This window comes from Pseudorca crassidens, chromosome 16, assembly GCF_039906515.1.
Source record: "Pseudorca crassidens isolate mPseCra1 chromosome 16, mPseCra1.hap1, whole genome shotgun sequence".
In the NCBI taxonomy this organism is placed as follows: domain Eukaryota; kingdom Metazoa; phylum Chordata; class Mammalia; order Artiodactyla; family Delphinidae; genus Pseudorca; species Pseudorca crassidens.
In genome coordinates, this window is record NC_090311.1 from 5,322,485 (window position 1) to 5,344,161 (window position 21,677).

The following is a 21,677-nucleotide window of genomic DNA, read 5'->3' on the forward strand; positions in this document are numbered from 1 at the left end:
GATTGATACACAGATGGCTTGGTCCAGAAAGGAAGGCTGGTTTGTGGAAATGTACCTAACAGTAGCAACAGTGGCCATGGCAATGTGTGAGGCGTTGCAAGATGCGTGAGAGGGCCTCAAGAAGTTCAAGGGCAGGAGGGTGAGAGGAGGTGGGAGGCAGGCTCAGGAGAGGACCAGCGGTGTGCTGTGAAGGTTCCCAGGCAGGAAAGGGTAATGTCCTGGCTGAGACAAGGGTTGAGACTGGCCCCGTACACACAAATTCTGCAGCTTAAGCACAGCTGCCACGTACTCAGAGCAAGAGACTTGTGTGGGGAGGGTTAGAAGTGACACTGAGGGGCTTCCCTGGTGGCGCAGTGGTTGAGGGTCCGCCTGCCGATGCAGGGGACACGGGTTCGTGCCCCGGTCCGGGGGGATCCCGCATGCCGCGGAGCGGCTGGGCCCATGGGCCGTGGCCGCTGGGCCTGCACGTCCGGAGCCTGTGCTCCGTGGTGGGAGAGGCCGCGGCGGTGAGAGGCCCGCGTACCGCACACACAAAAAAAAGAAGTGACACTGGGCAAAGGTCTCGGGGTGAAGATCAGAGTGAAGAAGCAATTTGAAGTCAGTTAACACAGGAACAGGCAGGAAAGAAAGGTCCTGTGTTCACTGGCGATGGGTAACCACTGAATGTTTTGAACAATCACATACACTTCCAGAAGATTAAGTCTTGACAGCTAGAGATCGGCTGAGAGGGTGTGACAGGTGAGAATTAACTGGTAGCAAAGGTGACTGGTGACAGTGGGAATGGTATATAAGGGGGTGGCTGGGACAGAGACATCCCCGGCAGCAAATCTTTATGACATGGCAACGCGAAGAAGGCATTTAAAGATGCTACTAACCCAGGCAGACATGGTGGTTGGGGAATCAATGCAAATAGAGAAGCCAGGGAGCCAGCAGATTTGGGGGGAAAGATATGATTACTATTAGAAATTTGAACTTGAGTTTCCAACTGGAAATATTATTTTAAAAGATAAGTTCTTCATCATTTCTGACTTCTTACAATGTCCATGAGATATACTCTCAGAGAAGAAAACTGGATCAAAGGATCCTCAACACAGAGAAATTCTTAAAGGACTAAGAATAGCCCTATCAAATAACAGGTGCTTCATGAATATTTAACGAGGCTATTAACAATAAACCTAGTCAGTGATCTTGCTAGAAATTCACAGACTCCAGATTGGACAAATTTTTTTTTTTCTTCCATTTCAAGTTGTTTTGAAGTAGGAATTAAAAGGAAGTCTTGTGAGAAGTTGCTAACAATGAAGACAGCTTCTAGAGACGGACAGTCCTTACATCTGGGCCACACAGTGATCAGGAAAGAAAAGAGCATCAAAGGTCTGGGGTTTTCCACCCCCAAACTCAACCTTATAGAGTTTCCTTTGGTAAAAGTTCACATGAGTAGAGGCTGAGTTTTTAAAGAAAGAATGCCGGCTCTCCCTGGTGGCGCAGTGGTTAAGAAGCCACCTGCCAAGGCAGGGGACACAGGTTCGAGCCCTGGTCCAGGAGGATCCCACATGCCGCGGAGCAACTAAGCCTGTGTGCCACAACTACTGAGCCTCCAAGCCACAACTACTGAGCCCGTGCACAACAACTACTGAACCTGCACTCTGGAGCCCGCGAGCTACAACTACTGAGCCCGTGCACCACAACTGCTGAGCCTGCGCTCTAGAGCCACGAGCCACAACTACTGAGCCCGTGAGCCACAACTACTGAGCCTGCACTCTAGAGCCACAAGCCACAACTCCTGAGCCCACGTGCCACAGCTACTGAGCCCGCACTCTAGAGCTGCGAGCCACAACTACTGAGCCTGCAAGCCACAACTACTGAGCCTGTGCTCTAGAGCCACAAGCCACAACTACTGAGCCCATGCACCACAACTACTGAGCCTGCACTCTAGAGCCACGAGCCACAACTACTGAGCCCATGAGCCATAACTACTGAGCCTGTGAGCCACAACTACTGAGCCTGCACCCTAGAGCCACAAGCCACAACTACTGAGCCCGTGTGCCACAACTACTGAGCCTGCGCTCTAGAGCCACACGCCACAACTACTGAGCCCACGTTCGAGAGCCACGAGCCACAACTACTGAGCCCGTGAGCCACAATGACTGAGCCCGTGCACCACAACTACTGAGCCTGCGCTCCAGAGCCCGCGAGTCACAACTATCGAGCCCGCGTGCCACAACGACTGAAGCCCGCACGCCTAGAGTCCGTGCTCCGCAACAAGAAGGCACCGCAATGAGAAGCCCATGCACCGCAATGAAGAGTAGCCCCCGGTCGCCACAACTAGAGAAAGCCCGCATGCAGCAACGAAGACCCAACACAGCCAAAAATATATAGATAAATAAATAAATAAAATGTAAAGAATAAAGCAAGAAAGAATACGTTTAAGTTTAGTGACCTAGTGTTAGAGTGAAAGAAACAAGGGAGAAGAACAGGACAGATGATGACTCTATTTCACCTCAATCCAAGAGATTAAATGCTCTTTTACCCCAAATGCTGACATTTTGGGGTTGAAAGGAATTTTCACTTTACCAAAATACCGGCGAGTTCACTGGGTCAACCCAAGACCACCAGAAGACGTCTGATCTCTTAGCCTTGACCCCACCTCTCAATATGATATCATGACATGTCCACTCCCTTGGTTTTTGTGCCAGACCCATCAACGTAGCTCTTCTGTTCTAATCAATACCAGAGCGGCTCATAAAGACTTGGGGTTTTTTGTTTGTTTGTTTCTTTTTTCCTTGTTGAAACTGCATGGCACAAACAACTAGACAACTAGTTCCCCATTAGTCATGCACTTAAGACTCGCCTAGCTTGTAGAAGTGTGCCGAGGAATCACTCCCAAGAAAAGTTCATACCACGTGCAAGTGTGGAAAGTTTGAAATTTTAAAAATGTTAAAAAAGATAAGTTGCTCACTTTAAAACCATATTTTTCACTTGACTTCTCAGGCCATTGAAAAACCCCATGATAGCTGATTTTCTCAAGTATTTACTGTCTGTTTTCAAAGTAGTTGTTAGTTCAGTGGCTTCATAAAAGTATTTTCCATTCTTGTTTTGTTTTTGCTATTTCTATTTGTCTCCATGTATACTATTTACTCTCCTCTAAGTATGTCTCTGCTTTATTTATTTTCTATCAGATTTTCTAGTGTGGCAAAAATCCCCAAGGGTTAGGCTAAATGATGGAGTTTATCACATGGTTGGCAACACTGGGTCTATGAAAATACCACCTGCTCTTGTTGGGAGGGGAAGCTCAGGGGAGGCATGGCTTCTCGATGGGGCGTGATCAACTGCTGAGTGAGTGGTAGAGAATGGACTGGAATCCAGGGCCCCTGGCTCTCAATTCATTCCTAGTGACCATTTAAATTCTGTTTACATCAAAGCGTCACCTCAATTCTAACTCTAGATCTAAAGATTATGTGAAAATGACCACTGGCATGCCCTGTTTTCAAGTAAAAACCTAGGACAACTATATACTTCTTTTGTTTATATTTTTTACTTATTTATTTTTGGCTGCATTGGGTCTTCATTGCTGCGTGCGGGCTTTCTCTAGTTGCGGCGAGTGGGGGCTACTCTTCATTGTAGTGCACGGGCTTCTCACTGAAGTAGCTTCTCTTGTTGCGGAGCATGGGCTCTAGGCATGCGGGCTTCAGTAGTTGTGGCACACGGGCTCAGCAGTTGTGACTCGCGGGCTCTGGAGCGCAGGCTCAGTAGTTGTGGCGCACGGGCTTAGCTGCTCCGCGGCATGTGGGATCTTCCCAGACCAGGGCTCAAACCCGTGTCCCCTGCATTGGCAGGCGGATTCTTAACCACTGCGCCACCAGGGAAGTCCAACTGTATACTTTTTAATCAGCCAAAGTGGAAACCTAACAAGTGGTTCTCAAACCTGTTTCTCTCAAATAACATATCCAGTGTCATCTACACCCATAACGTATTCGTGAGTGCGTTGTCCTTGTCAACAGCACTTCATCACCAGCAGCAGCATCGCCAGGACCACATACTGAGGGCTTCATAGGCACCAGCCTCCTGAGCCCTCATCACAGGATCAGAGCACTGAGAGCATGTCCAGGGGACACTGTCCACACCTGCATCCCCAGTTCTGCCAGTTTCTATCTGGGTGATGTGGACACAGACTCATTTCTCAGTGCTTCAGTTTCTCCACCTTTTAAAATATGGTAACTCCTCCTTCAGAGAGTATTTGGAAAATGCAATGTAAGAACATGGATAAAGTACAAAATGGTACCTAACCCAGGCCAAGCAGGATAGAAACATCAGCGTTGTATTACCTTGACTTGCCCAGGTCATATAACATGCTCAGGATTCTGGGCTAACGTGTGGAAGTGCCAGAACTCAAAGCCAGGCAGTCAGTCTCTAAAGCCCAGTTCTTAAGCGCCGTGTGATACGACATATCCAGGAATGACCAGGACAAGAAAAGACTAGAATGAGTCTAGTCTACAGGGATGACCTTGTGTACCCCCTTGCTAACTTATAAAATCCTACATCTAAATCATTCACTGAAAAGCACTGGCACTAATAACTGATCTCCAACCCCAGATCCCTGGTGAGAAGAGCTGTCCCCACCCACGGAATTCCTAGGAAGGGGCAGAATCCTAGATGTGCTGCACCCCCAACCAGAATCATCCAAAGAAACAAAGATGTGAATGTGTCATATTCCTGCTATGGACCTGCCAGGTGACTGTTTACCTGGAATTCGCCACTTGATAATTAATCCACATTGCAAAAGACCTGTATTTTAAACGATGACAATGACAGGTCACTAATTGTCCCTCTCTGTGGAAGGGGCATCCACGCCCACTGCTGCTCCATGAACAGAGCCATGGAAAGCCCACTCTGCTGGCCTCGACCTGGGCTGTTTGGTGATCGGCAACCCTTGGCTGAGTCCCAGGTTCATTCTAGAAAAACTAGAAGGGGACGGCTCTGCTTGCTCCCCTGAGACATCACTCATTCATCCCTTCATTCGTTAAATATTTATGGGTACCTTTTATGTGTCACATGTAGCTCCAAGCTTCAGGGATACAGCAGGAAATACAAGAAAATGAGGGGAACAAAACAAAACAAAACACGGAGACCAGTGGTTCTTCATCCTGCATGCATTATCAAAATGATCTCGGCCACCCTGTCACCAGTTTCCCCAGAAATTCTGACTACCTGGACTGGGCTGGGGACCAGTATATGTATTCTAGAGAGTCAGGCCCAAGGATGGAGGCCTTGAGGAAGATGCATGTTCTCCTACTTCCTCTGGGATGAGCACAGCCTCCCTTCGGATTCTTTTCCCCTACGTGGCCAGAAAGGCTGTCTTTAAAAACAACAACAACAAAACTTGTAAAAGGTACCACTTCTTCAATGCTGTGCTCTCCTCCAAAGTTTCAAGAAAGCCAAGTACAGAGGGGTCGTTTGAGGTTTTAGGAAGACTTATGTTTTCCTTTAAAACGGTATTTTTAGGATTCTGATGGGCGCAGAGAATCATTTCAGGATCAGCAGTACTGCTTACGCACAATGACGCTAACTTCTTGAACCTCCACAGTCTTACCCCTCTGTTCTCTCTCCCTTTACCACAATCCCTGTGAAGGAAGAGAGCATCAGTTCCAGCAAGGTGCCAGAGAGATTAAAAGACAGAAGCAGAACACAGAAACGTCAGCTTAAAATGTGATTATTCGTTCAGTTTAACACTTGTGTTCGTTGTGTGTTGGGTGCTTCATAAAATGTGAAACTGTACGATGGTCCCGCCTCAGTTACCTGTCCTTGGCTTGATTTTTGTTTTGCCCTGGGAGGAACTGTCCAGCTCCGTTCTGGACAGGAGGAGAAGGGTTGCTGCAGCTGCCTGAGACAGAGCAGTGGGAAAGCTGACGGTAGTGGCTCTGGTCCATCAGAACGATCTGTACCTCCATCCCCAGTTAATAGCACTCAGGATGTAATGCCCTCTGCCTGGACTGGCTTCCCTGAGCACCTCCCCTTCCTCTCCTGTGTCTGTCTGTGCGGTTCTAGCATTCACTGTTCCCCTCACATTCTCCCTCTCATTTTATTTCCCCATTTCCCTTTTCCTTCCTCCCCATGTTCATCACGAACAGTAGCGTAGAATTATATTTCTAACCACTGATTTTATTTATTGAGTGGAATTTTATACTTTATGTTCTCATTTCAAAGTAAGGAAAAATGAAAAGCTATTTATTTCATTCAACACCTTTGGGCCAAAACACACATGCTGTGAAGTAACTCAATGCAAAGGTGCGATTCCCAACCCTCTATTGATTCCCACCCCCACCCCCACCCCCACCCTTAAAGGTCAGGGGTTCCTCCTCTATAGCAAAATCTAGAGTCCAATTAGTAGGCTGAGATTACACCGATTCCACGCTCTCTAACATGTTTATGTTATCCCAAGCTATTGAGATTTTTGAATTAAATTCTTAATTTATTCTGCCATGACCACATCCCACTCCCAAGGAGGAAGCCGGGCAGTGTAAGAACAAGCCTGCTGGTCACATTTACTATACCAAATATGTTGTAAGGGCCCCAGTAAACTTTATGATTAAATAGAAAACATACACCACTTCTGAACCATCTACTCATTTTTGTGAGTGTGTGTGTCATCTCGTTTCCCTCCACCTGCACAGAAAAAAATTAAAAGTAATACCGTGTAACAAACTCAAGATAGTTACGCCAAGGTTCAGAAGATAAAAATTTGTGGACATGGTTTTGCTCAAACTAATGGAAATCTGTCCCATTCCCTTTCCACTCATCCGATCCCTACCCAGGTTGCAGAACACAGCCAGGTCTGTTCACCAGATCTGAGGATCCAGGTTATGCAGAAAGACTCCATGAAAGCCAGTAACACTGAGTACCCGCTCTACACCTTCTTAAAATGTCATGGGTAAGGCCCCTGCTGTGAGGATCCTGGGATGTGTATCATTATATTCTTAAACTAATTAGCAAGAATCAAAGGCTGATTGAGCTCGAGAGAGAGGAGCTGCTTAGCGGAACCTAGTCTACAAACACTTATATACGTGTAAGAAGAGAGAACTGGCACATCAAGAAGAGTGACTCAGGCTTTAGGCCAGCTTTCCATGTCTCCCAGGGGAGGCCTGCCTTGACCCCCAGGGAACCGTCTCTCCGCACTTTCTGCTTCCTGACGCCAGGGTGGTCCTGAGCACGGTGGGCTGGTGCCATCCACAGAGGAATGTCTTTCCCATGCTGAGCTGCACACTGCCGAGGACTGTTCCTCGATGCCCTGCGTGCCCAGCACACGTCACCCTCCATGTGCAGGTGCCGTTCGCTGAGTCAGCGGAAGCAGCCATGAAGACTGGAGTAGCCAGAGAAGGCAAGGCTAGACCCGGACCATTAAAAAGGAGGGTGGGGCACAGCCCCAGAACATGAACCACCGGAAGCAAAGACACAAAGTAGGGAGTGACCAGGGTGTACTCCAGAGACAGTACAGGAACTGACTTAACTTGAACAGACAGAGTTTGTGAGTACCATGAGAAGTCCAGGGAGATTAGCAGGATGGGAAAGATTATAGAGGACCCTTAAAAAATTGCTTTTTGGAAGCACCAAACTGGGACTCAGGTAGGTACCCACAGAGAGGAGAGATGTTTGCACTTCAAGCCTGGGCTAAGAGGACATGCAGGATGGAGGGGTAGAGAGCTGAGGGCAGGGGATGTAGAAACACCAAGGTCAAGGTGGGAAGGATGGGAACAAAATGGAAGAAATCAATAGGTGAAGCAAGAGGAAGGAAAAACAAAAATCAGTGGGACCTGGTGATTGCTGGGTTGGGGGCATTAAACTAGGGAGTCAGTCAGGCAAAGCACTGTCAGCAGCTGTTAAGGCACCCTCAGAATAAAAGGACTCAGAGACTCACACGAGCCTATGGTGGATGGGCTGGGATCTCTTGACCCCCCGGTAAGACAAGTTCAGTCCTGCATTTAACACCTTTGCTCCATGCTCGGCTGAGGTGAGCACAGTAGCTTTGTTACTGGGTTGAGTACAGACCACCAGGGTCTCAGGCCATTGCCCTGTGCCAGCCCTCCTCCCGGGAGGGCACAGAGTCCTCCAGGCTGCCCGAGATGCTGCTGAGGTTTTCGTGGGGGGGAGCGGTGGAGCTTCATAGTTTTTAAAAGTAGCTACGTATTGTTACGCACGGAGAAGACAGAAGTTCACAACAGCCGTTAGTCAAGGACAGAGTTAACAAACCACTGGCCTGGCAGAGGAGAAAATCCCACCAGGATCAATTTATGTTAAGGAGTAAAATGTGACAGCTATTTGGATGCTAAAGTATGGGACACACAGACACTTTGTTTTCTCTTTTTCATCTCCCGCCCCTAACCATGACATTTGGGGTCCTGCACACTGAAAGTTCACCCTTAGTGCACCTGCCGTTGGGAACTATCACTTGCTACTAGTAACGTGCCCTCAGGTTCCCTGTCCTCAGTGAAAGTGTACACTCTCTCCCTGCCGAGCCTAAGTTGGTCTACACTGACGACGTCGCTCTTGAGGGTAATGAACTACTTCTGAGGTTCCCCCTCACTGTTCATCAGCTGCGTGGAAGGAAAGGAAAGGGGTCTTAATTCATGTCCTTTCGGTCCTCTCAGATTAAATAATCCCTGCCCAAGAATTTTTAGCCCAAGAATCAAAGGAAAGACTCAAGTGTTCAGACCAAGCAACCTTTCCACCCTGGACCCCAGCTGATAAAGCATGAGCCATACGTGGGAAGACCACACACCCTGACTCTGACTGTGGCTTTTTGTTAAGATTCTGACCTGGGCGGTTGTCTCTCTACATTTTGCCATCCACTTATAAACAGAAGCCGATGACAAGAAATGCTCATTTCTCCCTTTCTTTCTTGGCTTGCTACCGCTGCAGTACACCCAAGACCTTGCAGAGTCTACAGTTTGGCCAGACCGTGGAAACGCGGGAGACACTACAAATGAAAAGCACACCGGGGATCCGTTTTGATGGTAATAGATGGACACTCCCATGGCCTTGCCAGAGAGATGGATTACATCTTCAACTCTAATTGATTTCAATTGTAGTGAATGGTAACCTCCAAGCAGAAACCCTGCCGGGGTGTTCCAATATGGTATCCTGAGATTCAGCTGGTAGAAGCAGCAGGGAAAACATACTCTTTTGACAGTCATTTCTTGGGGAAATTACTGTTCTAATTTTAGCTTCAGATATATCATGAGTCAAAACGTGCCATTTAGTAAAAAAAAAAAAAAAAAAGTATGGATTCACCATAGTTCATCAATAAGGCAAAACAAGCCCAAAGCCCATCCCAGTACGCACATGTTCTCAAAGGACTGAGATTCCCATAAACAGTCTAAGAAAGGGAAGCCACCTCATTTGCATCCTACTAATTCCAGCCTCTTGGGGTTGGGCCCCAAACTACCAGCTGATTGTTGCTTAATTACTTGGAACCATCAGGGAATAGAGCAGGTGAGCTATTTGCTACAGTAATCTCAATGCACTCATAAGCTATGCTCAAAACTAAAGCCCTTAGAGTTAACATTTTCTGTAATTGTCATACTGATGGGGGACAGAAGAGGAGCTGGGAAATCAGTTCCTCTGCCTTATCTTACACGTGATTCTGGTGGAGCTATTGGAACCAGGTTTACTGAATTCTTTTTGGACACTGTTAGTTAGCAAAGCTAACTGCGTCACATAAAATTTCTTACAGTGACGTAACATCTCATTTGGAGGAGGTATTTTTTCCAGTTGGTTTTTGCCACCACCATAAACTTTTGCTAATTCATTTCTAGTAATTTAGATTCTATTTGGACAGAGGATGAACAAAGGTTAATGTCAGTATAAGCTGAACGTCGAAGAACTAAGTAAACGGTGAAACACAAATGAAGAGGAAAGTCTGGTCCAATGGGCATCATCTGGTTCGTCTAAAACCTCAACACCAAACCCAAGCATCCACGTAGAAAATGGATGGTTCACTCCCTCTGTTCCCACTCATTAGAAACAGGCCAGTGAGCATCTATTTATGTTACACGGCTGAAGTAACTGAGTAAAGGTTTTCAGTAGGTTAAAATGGGTTTTCTGAAATCAAAGATATACATGAGCCGGGGCCCCACCTGCCATGCTGTTTCTTCTGCCCAAGGCCTGCCGTGAAGCTCCCTGAGTGCCCTTTGCCCTGCTTCCGACTGGATGGTCCTCACTTCTTAATGATGGAGGCCTCACCGCAACAGTCCACAAATCCAGGGAGTGGGGCGTGACTTGGGCCACCGCATCGGAGGCTGAGACGGGAGCAGCCTCCCCACAGGGCTCAATCCCAGGGGGGTGTCGGCATTCACTCTTTTACCCCATTTCAGCCCTCTTAATCAACGACCTCTGAAGAAGGCAAGAAATGTCTGGGAAAATATCATTTCAGTGTATTAAAGGAAATTAAACTGGATAATGAATCTAACTAAGACACAGTCCAAAATCTATAGCAGTTAGCTTCGCCCTGAGGAGAGGAGGGCTCCCATTTTGGAAGAATCAATCAGTGGCTATAAAACAGGTCTTAATGTTAACTATTTCAGAAGGCAGATGAATTCATTAACAGGTGAGGCTCCGTCTCACTTCCCTTTCCCTCCGGGAAGCAGCGTGTGAAGGCAAAGAATATTCTTTTTCACCACTCCCCCACTCTGAGTAGCCTAATGTTCAGGCATTCCCTCCGCATACAGAGGAAAATGCTGACCCAATTAATCTTGAATCCCAGCCAGCATCTTCAACACCAAGGTGTCTCAACAGTGGGAAAGCAACGAGAACACCCAATAATGTCACGCAGTCCCTTTCCAAACTCATCGGGTTGCTTGCCTTGCTTTTTTGCTGTATCCACTGACGGATGGGACCCTGGGAGGCGTCTTAGCAAGGCCGTCCCATTCCCCAGTCCCCACTGTCAGTCAACTGCATTATGCCATTTATATCACAGCTCAGGGCCAGACTGGAAACCTCTCAGGTCCCTTCAGACACTAAGAACAGAACTAACCCAGTGGAGATGCTCTCTCGTGCTGAAATCCCACAGTTTCCTTCAGATGGTAACTGCAGATTATAGGTCAAAACTGCTTGATTCCTAATTAAAACAGATGGCAAATTCCAGCCGACAGTGAGTTTTCACACACATGGATATATCTTCTACTAAACGCTCCCCGGATCTCCCAGCCAGTCCACACACACCTATATACAGAGGCATGTACGTAGATGTCTACACCCTGCAGATACACACACACACACGAACACTGTTAGGATTTTGAAATTCATTTTCTTTCTTTATCCAAGGTTTCCTCAAAACAATAAAAGATGACCTTTGGGAGACTGCTTGTACCCAAATCTAATCATTTCTAGGTTTTTCTTCTTTTGATCCAAGTGTTTCTACTTTCCAGAGGCCTGACCCTGTCATGCTGCCCTAAGGTGTGGACTAACTTCGCCCTGTGTCTTTTTCATTGGCAAACAACATAACGACACTGCAGCTCCCCCTACCAAAACTGGAAAACAGAAGGGAAAATACACCTCCCCAAAAGCACTATCTCAACACCACAACGATGACCAGTTTTGTTCATGTTCTTCCAGTACAATTTGGTAGATTGCTTTCTTTCACTTAACATTATCTCATAAGCGTTTTTTTCCGATACTAAATAATACTTTTTAAATTAATTAATTAATTAATTAATTTTTGGCTGTGCTGGGTCTTCGTTGCCGTGCGCAGGCTTTCTCTAGTTGCGGCGAGCGGGGGCTACTCTTTCGTTGAAGTGCGCGGGCTTCTCGTTGCAGTGGCTTCTCTTGTTGTGGAGCACGGGCTCTAGGCGCACGGGCTTCAGTAGTTGTGGCACGTGGGCTCAGTAGTTGTGGCTCGCGGGCTCTAGAGCGCAGGCTCAGTAGTTGTGGCACACGGGCTTAGTTGCTCCGCGACACGTGGGATCTTCCCGGACCAGGGCTCGAACCCTTGTCCCCTGCATTGGCAGGCGGATTCTTAACCACTGCGCCATCAGGGAAGTCCTAAATAATCTTTATAATTATCATTTTAATGGCCTCACTGAGTGAATATACACCATAATTTACTTAACCGTTTACCTATTGTTAGGCGTTTAGTTGCTTCCATTTTTTCACTCCTTTAAGCTGGAATGAACATCTTTATATAAGCTATTAATTTAAAGCAGCATGCAGAGATGACTCTCCATCACTAATCTAAAAATACAGGGTTTATATATTTACAACTCACATCTGATTATGAAATTTAATTTGAGGGTAATTAAGACATTTATATTCCAAACAGCTCCTTGACATCAAGCTCTCCCCGAGCTAGCCAGGCGCAACCATGACTTGCCATTTTCACCTCAAGACAGCACAGTCCAGTGAATTCTAAAACACAATTTTCTTATGAAAAATAAACTTTCTGAACTCTTGCTGCTTTAGAGCCAAGAGATTAACTCCAAGAGTCCATGGTTCTCTGCGGTGACACAGCCGAGGCAAGCCATCGCTGAAAATGCCAGTTTGGTGTCATGCTCGATCCAAAATTCAAGGCAGCCCTTGTTGAGTCTGTGCTCTAGGACCAGGTACGTTCCTGGGACCTACCTGGAGGTTCTCTGCATAACCTGCACCCACTCTGCGGCAACAGGCCGAGGAAATGGCTTACGTGAGTTCCAGCTGTTTGATTCTTTATGAGGTTTATCATGGGTCACTTCCAGTTACAGATTTCCCCAGGCAGGGGTAGTTGCCTAATGCATGGGGCTTAAAGGGACGCACTGGCTGTGTGATTCTGAGCAGGTTTCGAAAAAATCTTGTGCCTCAGTTTCTCGATCTGCAGCTTGAGGATAACAGTAGTACCGCCCCTGTGAGGCTGTCATGAGCGTCAAGGAGAAGGTGCACGTGAAGTGCCTAGGACAGTGCTGGCATTCGGTTAGGACACAGAAACAGGGAACATATGGACTGAATGTTGAGGTTACACTGAAACGTGTACATGAACGAATGCGTGAAGGGACGATGAAAAACGAGTGTGCCAGGCAGTTCCACTTGTCTCAGACTCTCATCTAGAGAATGTCCAATTTTCTTTTATGACACAATCTTTTTTTATTTGTTTTTTAAATTTTATTGAAGCATAGTTGATTTACAATGTTGTGTTAATTTCTTCTGTCCAGCAAAGTGACTCAGTTATACATATGTATAATTCTTTTCCATTATGGTTTGTCACAGGATACTGAATATAGTTCCCTGTGCTATGCAGTAGGACCCCGTTGTTTATCCATCCTATGTATAATAGTTTGCCTCCGCTACTCCCAAACTTCCATACAAAATCATCTTCTTAATGGTAATCACTTCGAGCCCAATCCCCCCAATAAACAGTGAATGAATACCCTGGAAAGATGTGCCCAACTTAATATAAAAGTGATTCTTAATGTCCAGGAAAATTCCATTGTGAAGCTTTAGAGAATACCATCCAGTCATCAGTAGAGCTCATAAACTCATCTGAAGGCAGAATAAGTCATCTGCAAAACTCCTTGGTGTCTTTACTATCAGTGAAATTAGGACGACATCATTACTATACTCGAATTCAGCAACAGCAAGCTACACTGATAAAAAATCTTATTTAGCACCATCATTTCTACTAATAAGGAAATGATTTTCATATACTTTGCAACCCCCTGTGAGACAGAGAGGTGCTTAGGAATTGTTTATTATTATTATTTTGCCACTGGCAACTAATTCTTCTGATTTGTTTTATTAGTTTGATGATTGGCTCCAAGACTCAGAATATCTTTCCAAACCAGCAGACTGATGTAAAAAAAATTACTTCAGTTTTTGGCAAATCGTGAGGATGAATATAGCATGGTAGGACAAACTTATTCAGACAGTCATTTTTCTGTAGTGGCAGGGAAAAGGCTGAAAAATTACTGTAAATTGCTTTTCGTAAAAATGCTCTCTCTTTCAAATTTTCCCTAGTATGAAGGTCTTCTGTAGAATGATGGCACAATACATTCTGACAAACCTGGACAACAAAGGCATTAAAGAATGAATATGAGATCGAGTGAGGGTTAAGATTTCATTTCCTTATTATCCCAACCGCCCCCCCCATAATCTCCCCAACACAAGGTCCCTTGTGTGCATCTTTTTAACCTCATGGAATAAGTAAGTGTCTCTTAACCATATACATTATCTACCCTTAGCAGGCATGCTCTGTCCCCACCACCCATAATCTAGTTCAGTCTGTACCTCTCCCTTTCCTTCTCTCCAAAACTGCCTAGTTTTTCGAGTTTCAGATGACAAAGGTCTCCAGATATCCTCAGTACCCAGTAGAGCACCAAAGACCAAAGAAGGCTTGTTCTCCGTCTTCTCCAAACTACCCTCGGATTGTGATTGTTCCGGATTAATTCTTTTGTCGGAGGGCACACAGGCGGCAATGGAGTGAGGCCTTGCCTCGGTGCTGGCTCAGCACAGAGCTGGATCCTTCCCAGACTGGAGCGTCAGAGCTGGTACTTTGCAGACACCCTGCCCCCTGGGAGGTGGGACACTGCCATCCCTTCTTGGTCTTTTGCGTGGCTTCCCACCCCAGCCTTACCTTCAGGACACACTCTAGCCACCCAAGGTTACAGGTCTAATGCAGTGGTTCTCAACTGGGAATGGTTAGCCACGCCCCCGCCCCCCTCCCCCCCACCAGGGCCATTTGTCTGGAACCACTTCTTGCTGTCACTTTGGGGTGGAGGTGCTACTGATATCTAGTGGAGAGAAGCCAAGATGCCAATAAACATTCTATACTGTGTAGGAGAGCCCGCCCAACAAAGAATCACCCAGCCTATAATGCCAGGAGTGCCAAGGCTGGGACACCCCGGTGTGATCGAAACCAAGCTCTGCAGGGATTATTTTTGATGTCCTCTAACGTGATTCCCAGCTTACTGTTCAAGGCAGAATTGATGAAGTACCTGCATTTTCTCTAAGCCTTTCGTTCAGTAACACTAGTGAAGTGCTGGACCGCGCCAGTGCCATGCTGGCATGAGATGTCAACTTAACGGAGTCCCCGGACTCCGAGGGGGCGCAGTTCCATTAACTCACTCTCAGACAGGGGCTCCGGCTTCTCCTCTCTTCCCCTTCTCTGAACCACCACCCCCATTAGCCTGCAGTCCTAAGTCAGTAAGGACTCGGGACGTGGGGAAGTGTCCTGCCTCTCTGTTCACTGGACACCTGAGGGACAAGAAACAGCATGGACTCGGGAGTCAGGTAGATCAGCAGCCTGCCAGTATGTCTTACTTGCTGTGTGACGATGACTAAGTATCATAACCTCTCTGAACCCCAGTTTCCTCCTTGAAAAGGGACGTGTGGCACTGAAGGTGCTAGGTGTGGGCCTCCTCTATCAGCAGAGCTCCTGGGGGCCCACACACCCACTGGGTCCCAGAGCAGCAGCCACGCGATCGCAGTGCCTCTAGCATTTCATGGCAGTGCTCTGGAGGGACAGGGTGGCCTGACCCTGTTCTTGTTCCCCTCTCACCGGCTCCTGTCAGTGACCTTGCCTCTCTGGGCACCTTGCTTGGACGCCAGTGCCCTGTACAGCCTAGCTTCCTCCCATCTGACTGTATTCTTCTCGAACACAGGGGGAAAAAAATGAATGCTAACTCCCAAACAGCATACGTAACTGTACTTTCTCGCTTTCACTCCAACCCTCAAGAAAGTTCTTCCATGTGCAATACACAGCTGTGAATCTGCCTAACAAAGTGAAGGCATTCTACCCACTGGCATTCCCCCGGAGCAGTCACTGGCCACCTGCATCTTTTTGGTTGCATTTAATAATTCAGCCCAAGATGAATTTGCACGATTAACATAAAGCCTTGTGATTGTATTTTCTCTCAGGATTTAAATCCTGAGACAACCACCATTGTGTTCATTTTCAGAGGTTGTGATCAAAACACAAAACTTGATTTTAGAATGAATCATTTCTTAAAAAAAAAAAAAACAAAACAGTATTTTCAAATACCGCTCTCCACAGAATCAAAGAACAGAGTTGCTAACACAGACTTTGTAGATGTAGGGAAACCCAGGTCCTTTCTATGGTTCCTGTTAACCCATTAGAAGCAAGCCATACTGCAGAGATTTCGTTTTCCTTTATGCTTTTCCCATAAAGCAGCACGGCCCCCTATCCCACGGCATCCAGAGTGGCCACCATAAATAGATTTAGCTCAGTTCCTCATCGGAGGGCTCTCCACATTTATCCGATCAGGAGCTAGAATCCCCGAGAAGTCTTTAAGAAAAAATAGCAATTCTCTCGGATTCCAGTAATAGATTAATCACGTCATCTTCGAAAAAGTAATAAAAACCCAAACCAAGTAAGTTGCATTTGGAAAACCATCTGCCTGTGAAGTGGAGATGTGCGTGAAGTGGCAATTTGCAAAGCAGAAGAGGCAGCGCCGTCGGGTTTCTTCATGAATATAGTAAAACAGGTTTGTCTAATAGGGAAACATGCCTTACTATCAAAAGAAAAACGAGGGTATCCCACATGGAGAAGGAAGCAAGCTCTAATATCTGAGAAGCATTTCAAACTGTGCCTGCCAGCGATTCTCCGCCTGTCTGATTTTCCTTAACATAAAAGCCGACCTCACCTGTTTAAAAATAATTAGGGAGCAGGCAGCAGTCATTCCGGCCAAAAGTTTGCGCTGCCTGCGTTTGCGTGTGTGTTTCTGTTCCACTGACACGTCTGTTGCTGTCTCCGACTGCAGGAACCATGGTCAGTAAGGAACCCAGCAAATGCGCACTCACGACCTCGGCGAGTGAAGTGGAGCCTGCCGCGCGCCTGGCCCTGGAGATGAAATACGCCCTGGACCCCAACCGGCAGATTAAGAAGCGTAATAAAGCCCTGCAGGTGCGGTTCAAGGATATCTGCGAGGCGCAGAACGAGCAGAGGGACACGCAGCTCTCCTCGGGACAGCTGGGCGACAAGCCGGCGTCCTACAGGGCCACCTACCGCAAATACATGACCGTGCCCGCTCGAAGGTCCATCCCCAACGTCACCAAGAGCACAGGTGTGCAGACCTCACCGGACCTTAAGAAGTGTTACCAAACTTTCCCCCTGGACCGCAAGAAGGGGAATCTCAAAGGCATCCCAGCCGCGGATGCCTTTAAAAGTCAAAACAATGGGTTTGTAATTGATGCGAAAGAGAAGACCGAGGAAGGGCTCGGGGAGGAGTCCCGGCAGTGGGGCGCGGACCGGGTTCAGAAGGCGGCGGCATTGGTTTTCCACTCCGATGAGCACGTGAACGCGCTGGGCCAGCCCGCCGGGGTCAACGGCGCAGAGCCATGCAGAACCCCCGACCTGCACCGCTGCCCAGATGCTCCTCTCCAGAACTCCACTCGTCCTCCCTCCCAAGAGCCCGATTACCAGCTGCACGGGAAAGCAAAGCACGACCCGGCGACCCCAGACGCCGAGGAACCCGCCGCATCAGCCCACGGGACGGTGTTTAAGACGGAGGTGGCCACCGTTTACGCACCTGCCCCAGGCGCTAGGGCCCCCGAGCTGGCCTTGTCGAACTCCGCCCCCTCGAGCGAGTGGTCCCTCTGCCCCGTGGCCGACCAGGAGCAGAGGAAGGCCTCACAGGCCAATGGGCTCCAGGCCCCGCCCGGCGCTGCCCTGGCCTGCTCGCCCCCGACGCAGTGCCTGTCCCCCGAATGTAGTGAAGCGTCCCTGCAGACTCAGGCCCCCCCGGCGCACGAGCACCAGCCTTGTCCGACAGCGCTCGCCGTGGGTGAAGAATGCCAACAAATCGTGCCTCGTGCGGAAGTGGTCGATCTGAAAGCACAGCTTCAGATGATGGAGAACTTAATCAGTTCAAGCCAAGAAACCATCAAAGTGCTCTTGGGGGTCATTCAGGAGTTGGAGAAAGGAGAGGCCCATCGGGAAGGGTATGTATGTTCACGCCTTTTTTATGATGCTCTCTGCAGGCTTATCACCCTCAGGGGCCAGCAGCAGCCCCCAAAGCCCAAATCCTTAATGAGACTAAAGCCTGCGTTTCTGAGAACAGGCTGTAGTCTGAGGACAGAGCAAGGTCAAAGCAGTCCCAGGTTATTTTATGATGCTAGACCTCATTCATCCTCACCTGCAGGACTGACTTGCTGGTTAGCATTCCTGTGCCTGGCCTGGAATTTAATGCCTATTTTTTGAATGAACTGACGGAGCTTTCGTTTTTATCTCCCAGGGCTAAAGGTTTATGATACTGATGAAGTATAATAGGTATGCCAGTCCAGAATATCTAATCTAAATAAGAAGCTACCTGCCTTTTAGGAAACATATTATGGAAAAGAAATTCGGATGGCATTTTGAAAAGTAAACGCTGACTCATTTATGCTAAATAATTGGAATAACATTGATATTCAGGACTGTAAGAGGTTTTATATTTTATACAACAGACAGTATTTTCTTTTTCTTACTTGGAATGCATAGAAGCAATGCCCATCCTTAGACAGATCCTATGTGTATACCATTAGCAGCAAGATGCCTTTCTCCACGAGTTGCCCTGTGTGCACAGATGGGCAGGAGGGAGAATGAAAACAGCCAGGACTGTCTGCCATTGATAACAGATCGCTGAACTTTGTTTCCCTTCTTTTGTACTTGAAATTGTGCTAGGACAGCCAGGCAGTGTGCTAGGCTGATACGAAACAGCCAGCACTGCTCTGCTTCCGTGTTTCTTGAAACAGTGTCATGGCTCACTGGTTTTGTCTAGACGGCCAGACCTTCTCTTTCCCATTCCCCCATGAAGCTGTCTGGATTCCACCAGCCCATGTTTTGGAGGTGGCATTTGAGGCAGTGCCCTGCTGCCTCACGTGATTAGCACGCTTCACCCCGTGGGCTCCTACCCCTGGGTTAAGTGAGCTGGCAGCCAGCATGAAGATAAGGCAAGAAATGCACTGTCAGGGCAGCAAACCACCCTTGCACAGGATTGTTGTGGTTGAGTTACATTGCGTTTGCATGTTGCAAACAAAGGCGAGGAAGCAACCTCTATGATCTTAAGCCCTGGCCCCAGAGGCAAGGTGCCTGGTGCAGATGTTGCCCTTGGTGTCTGGCTTCTCCAACTTTGTGTAGGTGGTCCATCTACAAAAGGAGTTAACTCTCAATAACCCCCACCTCCTACGACCCAGCATTGTTTGCAGCCTACAGTATTAAGCAAAACAAGTTGCTAGCCAATCGCAAACTAATCTAACAGTAGATTAATAGTAACCTACCATTATCGAATGGTTCTCAAAGGCTTTCTTGAATTTTGGGTTTACATCTCCATTTTCATCCCACTTCAATCATTTAGCCTTGAATAAATACATAACCAAAAGCAACACACTAAGGTGGGTCTGTAAGGGATCTGTGATCAGTAGACCGCTCCCATGGAAACATGAAAAGCCCAAACAGGGACCGATCACTGACTTCGATACAGCTGGTAGTGACTTAAACCAGACAGCAAACTAGAAAGATACCAACATCACCAAATGGGAAATAAAATTCAACAAATGGTATAAAACCAAGTGCATATACTAAGTCGCGTGCATCTCACCGGGGTGTGTCCCAAAATAAACACCTGCGTGGGTTGAACATCAACGAACACCCCATGCAAGGAGAACTGTGTTCTACACAGAGGTTCCTTCTATTAGAACAGGGCGGAAAGTTGTTTTAAATGGGATCCTCTGAGTTCTCTGAGACTACATCAGTCTTCAAAGTGGTTTTGAGTTTGTTAAGACATGTCTAGGTGGGAATTCTGGCTCTGAGGACTTGGGCGAGGGCTGCACCTCTCTGTGCCTCATTGCTTCACCTGTAAGTGGGAGCTCATCCCCCATCCTGCAGACCGAGGGTGAGGAAGACAGGGAGTGACCTTTGAATGCACGGAGCCCAGCACCAGGTGCATCTGAATGGGTTGGTGTCTGCTGGTGGCGTGAGGGTTGCCTTGCTGGTCAGTGGTGTTGGGGTCTGGGGAACACTGAGTGGCCCCATGTCTGAGTCCAGAGTGACGGATGCACCCCACACACTCTCAGTACACAGGCTGCCACCAAGTGCCGTTCCTGCACGCCCTGACCTGCTTTGTCCACATGTGGCTATTGAAATTCAAACTCGAATTAATTACAATTGATAATTCCGTTCTTTAATCACATCGGAAACATCACAGGTGCCCAAGAGCCACCTGTGGAGACTGACTCCTACACAAGACAGAGGACACTGCCATCATCACAAAAACGCCTTCGCCCCAGTATCCCCAAAACAAGGGACAGTGCCTGGCTCCTAACCATTTGAGGAGTGGGCACCTTCGATCAAGGCAAAGGATGACTTGACTTAGAAATCAATCTCTAGGTCAGTTGTCTGCACAGGCCAAGTTCACGGTAGAAAAGCAGGACCATAGCCAGGTGAACCCCCACATCTGTTCCTAATAATCTGCATTTCCACCTCCCTCCCTGAGCTCTCCGGCTAACAGTGAGTCAAGTGGTTTCAAATCCCAAAGCCACCTTGAAGGTGACCTCTCTTGCTCAACTGCCCAGGGTCATTGATTTGCCCAGAATTCAGATTCCCACCACTGTTTTCCACGTCAGAATATGGACAAGGAGACAGCGGCCTCGGAGGCGGGCAGATAAGAAGCAAAGCTCCTTCTCCATCCCTTTCTCAGGGGTCTGGGCCAGCAAGGGGGGAGAGTCTGCTCGTACATTTTTAACAACTGGCTCTCAAAGAAGGGGGAGTAGCATTTGCCGATTTCCACGGTGTAAATACTGCTATTGTGGCCAGTATCAGCCAGCTCATTAAATCCCGAAAATGTAACCTTCGGCTGCTCTGAGCACTGGACCAATCCCCTGAAGGACATGCACCAGGACAGTCACTTTAAAGGAGGAATTCACACGACTTATTTTATGCGCTCAATCTAAGCCAGGAAATGTTATCCTATCGTTGCATCTCACGGTAGAAAATAGGAAAGCTCACTCTACGTTACGCAGATTATTATTATAGTCATTATGTAACATGACAAGGAATTTCATGACCACATTAAAATATTGGAAAACACTCCACGTCATCACCTGTGAAGAATGCTCAGAACCTGTGTACAATCCACTTCTCTCCTCACCCTTCACCCCCAAATTAGCTTGCAAGGGCCTTTGTATAGAAATTAACTGAGACCAGGAGTCTCAGTGAGGGAAGGAATTCCGTGTGCACTTGACTTAGAAATCAATCTAAGAGCTCACGACTTTGAAACCAAGTGACACATTTTGCCCCCAGATCCCCACTGCACTGCAGGCTTGAGCCAGGGCTGGCGAGGCCTCAGGCGTGCTCTAGCGCAGACCAAAGGAAGACAATGCTCTTTGAACTTGGCTAGCATGGCCATGGGCAAATTACACTGAATGTATAACTTGAATAGAACTTCTTTTCATTGTTGAGTTTGTTTATGCATTACCAAGTCTGCCAGGCAAGTTCTTGCAATAGTTCTTACTCTGTGCGTAGAAATTTCTGTGTCACCAACCAGGACCATTTTCAGTAGCTTCCAAATTATTTTTCAGAAGAGACTCTTTCTTTACTCTCGTTTGCTTATATAGATTCCCGAAAGGCCTCAGCAGAGAAAGTTTTCAGTTTAGGCAAGTTACTTAATCTCAGCGAGCTTCAGTTTCATCTTCTATTAAACAGGGATGCTAGAAGCTTAACAATGCTG

At 47.4% G+C, this 21,677-nt stretch overlaps 2 protein-coding genes across 8 annotated transcripts in view; one reads left to right on the forward strand and one right to left on the reverse strand.

Annotated features, from left to right (window-relative positions):
• DOCK1 (dedicator of cytokinesis 1) overlaps positions 1 to 21,677 on the reverse strand; it is a 526,777-nt gene that overhangs the window by 261,627 nt on the left and 243,473 nt on the right. The gene's annotated exons all lie outside the window — the stretch shown is intronic.
• Positions 16,738 to 21,677, forward strand: part of INSYN2A (inhibitory synaptic factor 2A) — a 39,034-nt gene continuing 34,094 nt past the window's right edge. Inside the window, exon 1 of the mRNA XM_067709068.1 lies at positions 16,738 to 17,913. Within this exon, the coding sequence (XP_067565169.1) occupies positions 16,739 to 17,913 (1,175 nt within the window). The 5' untranslated portion in view covers position 16,738. The remainder of the gene's footprint in view (positions 17,914 to 21,677) is intronic.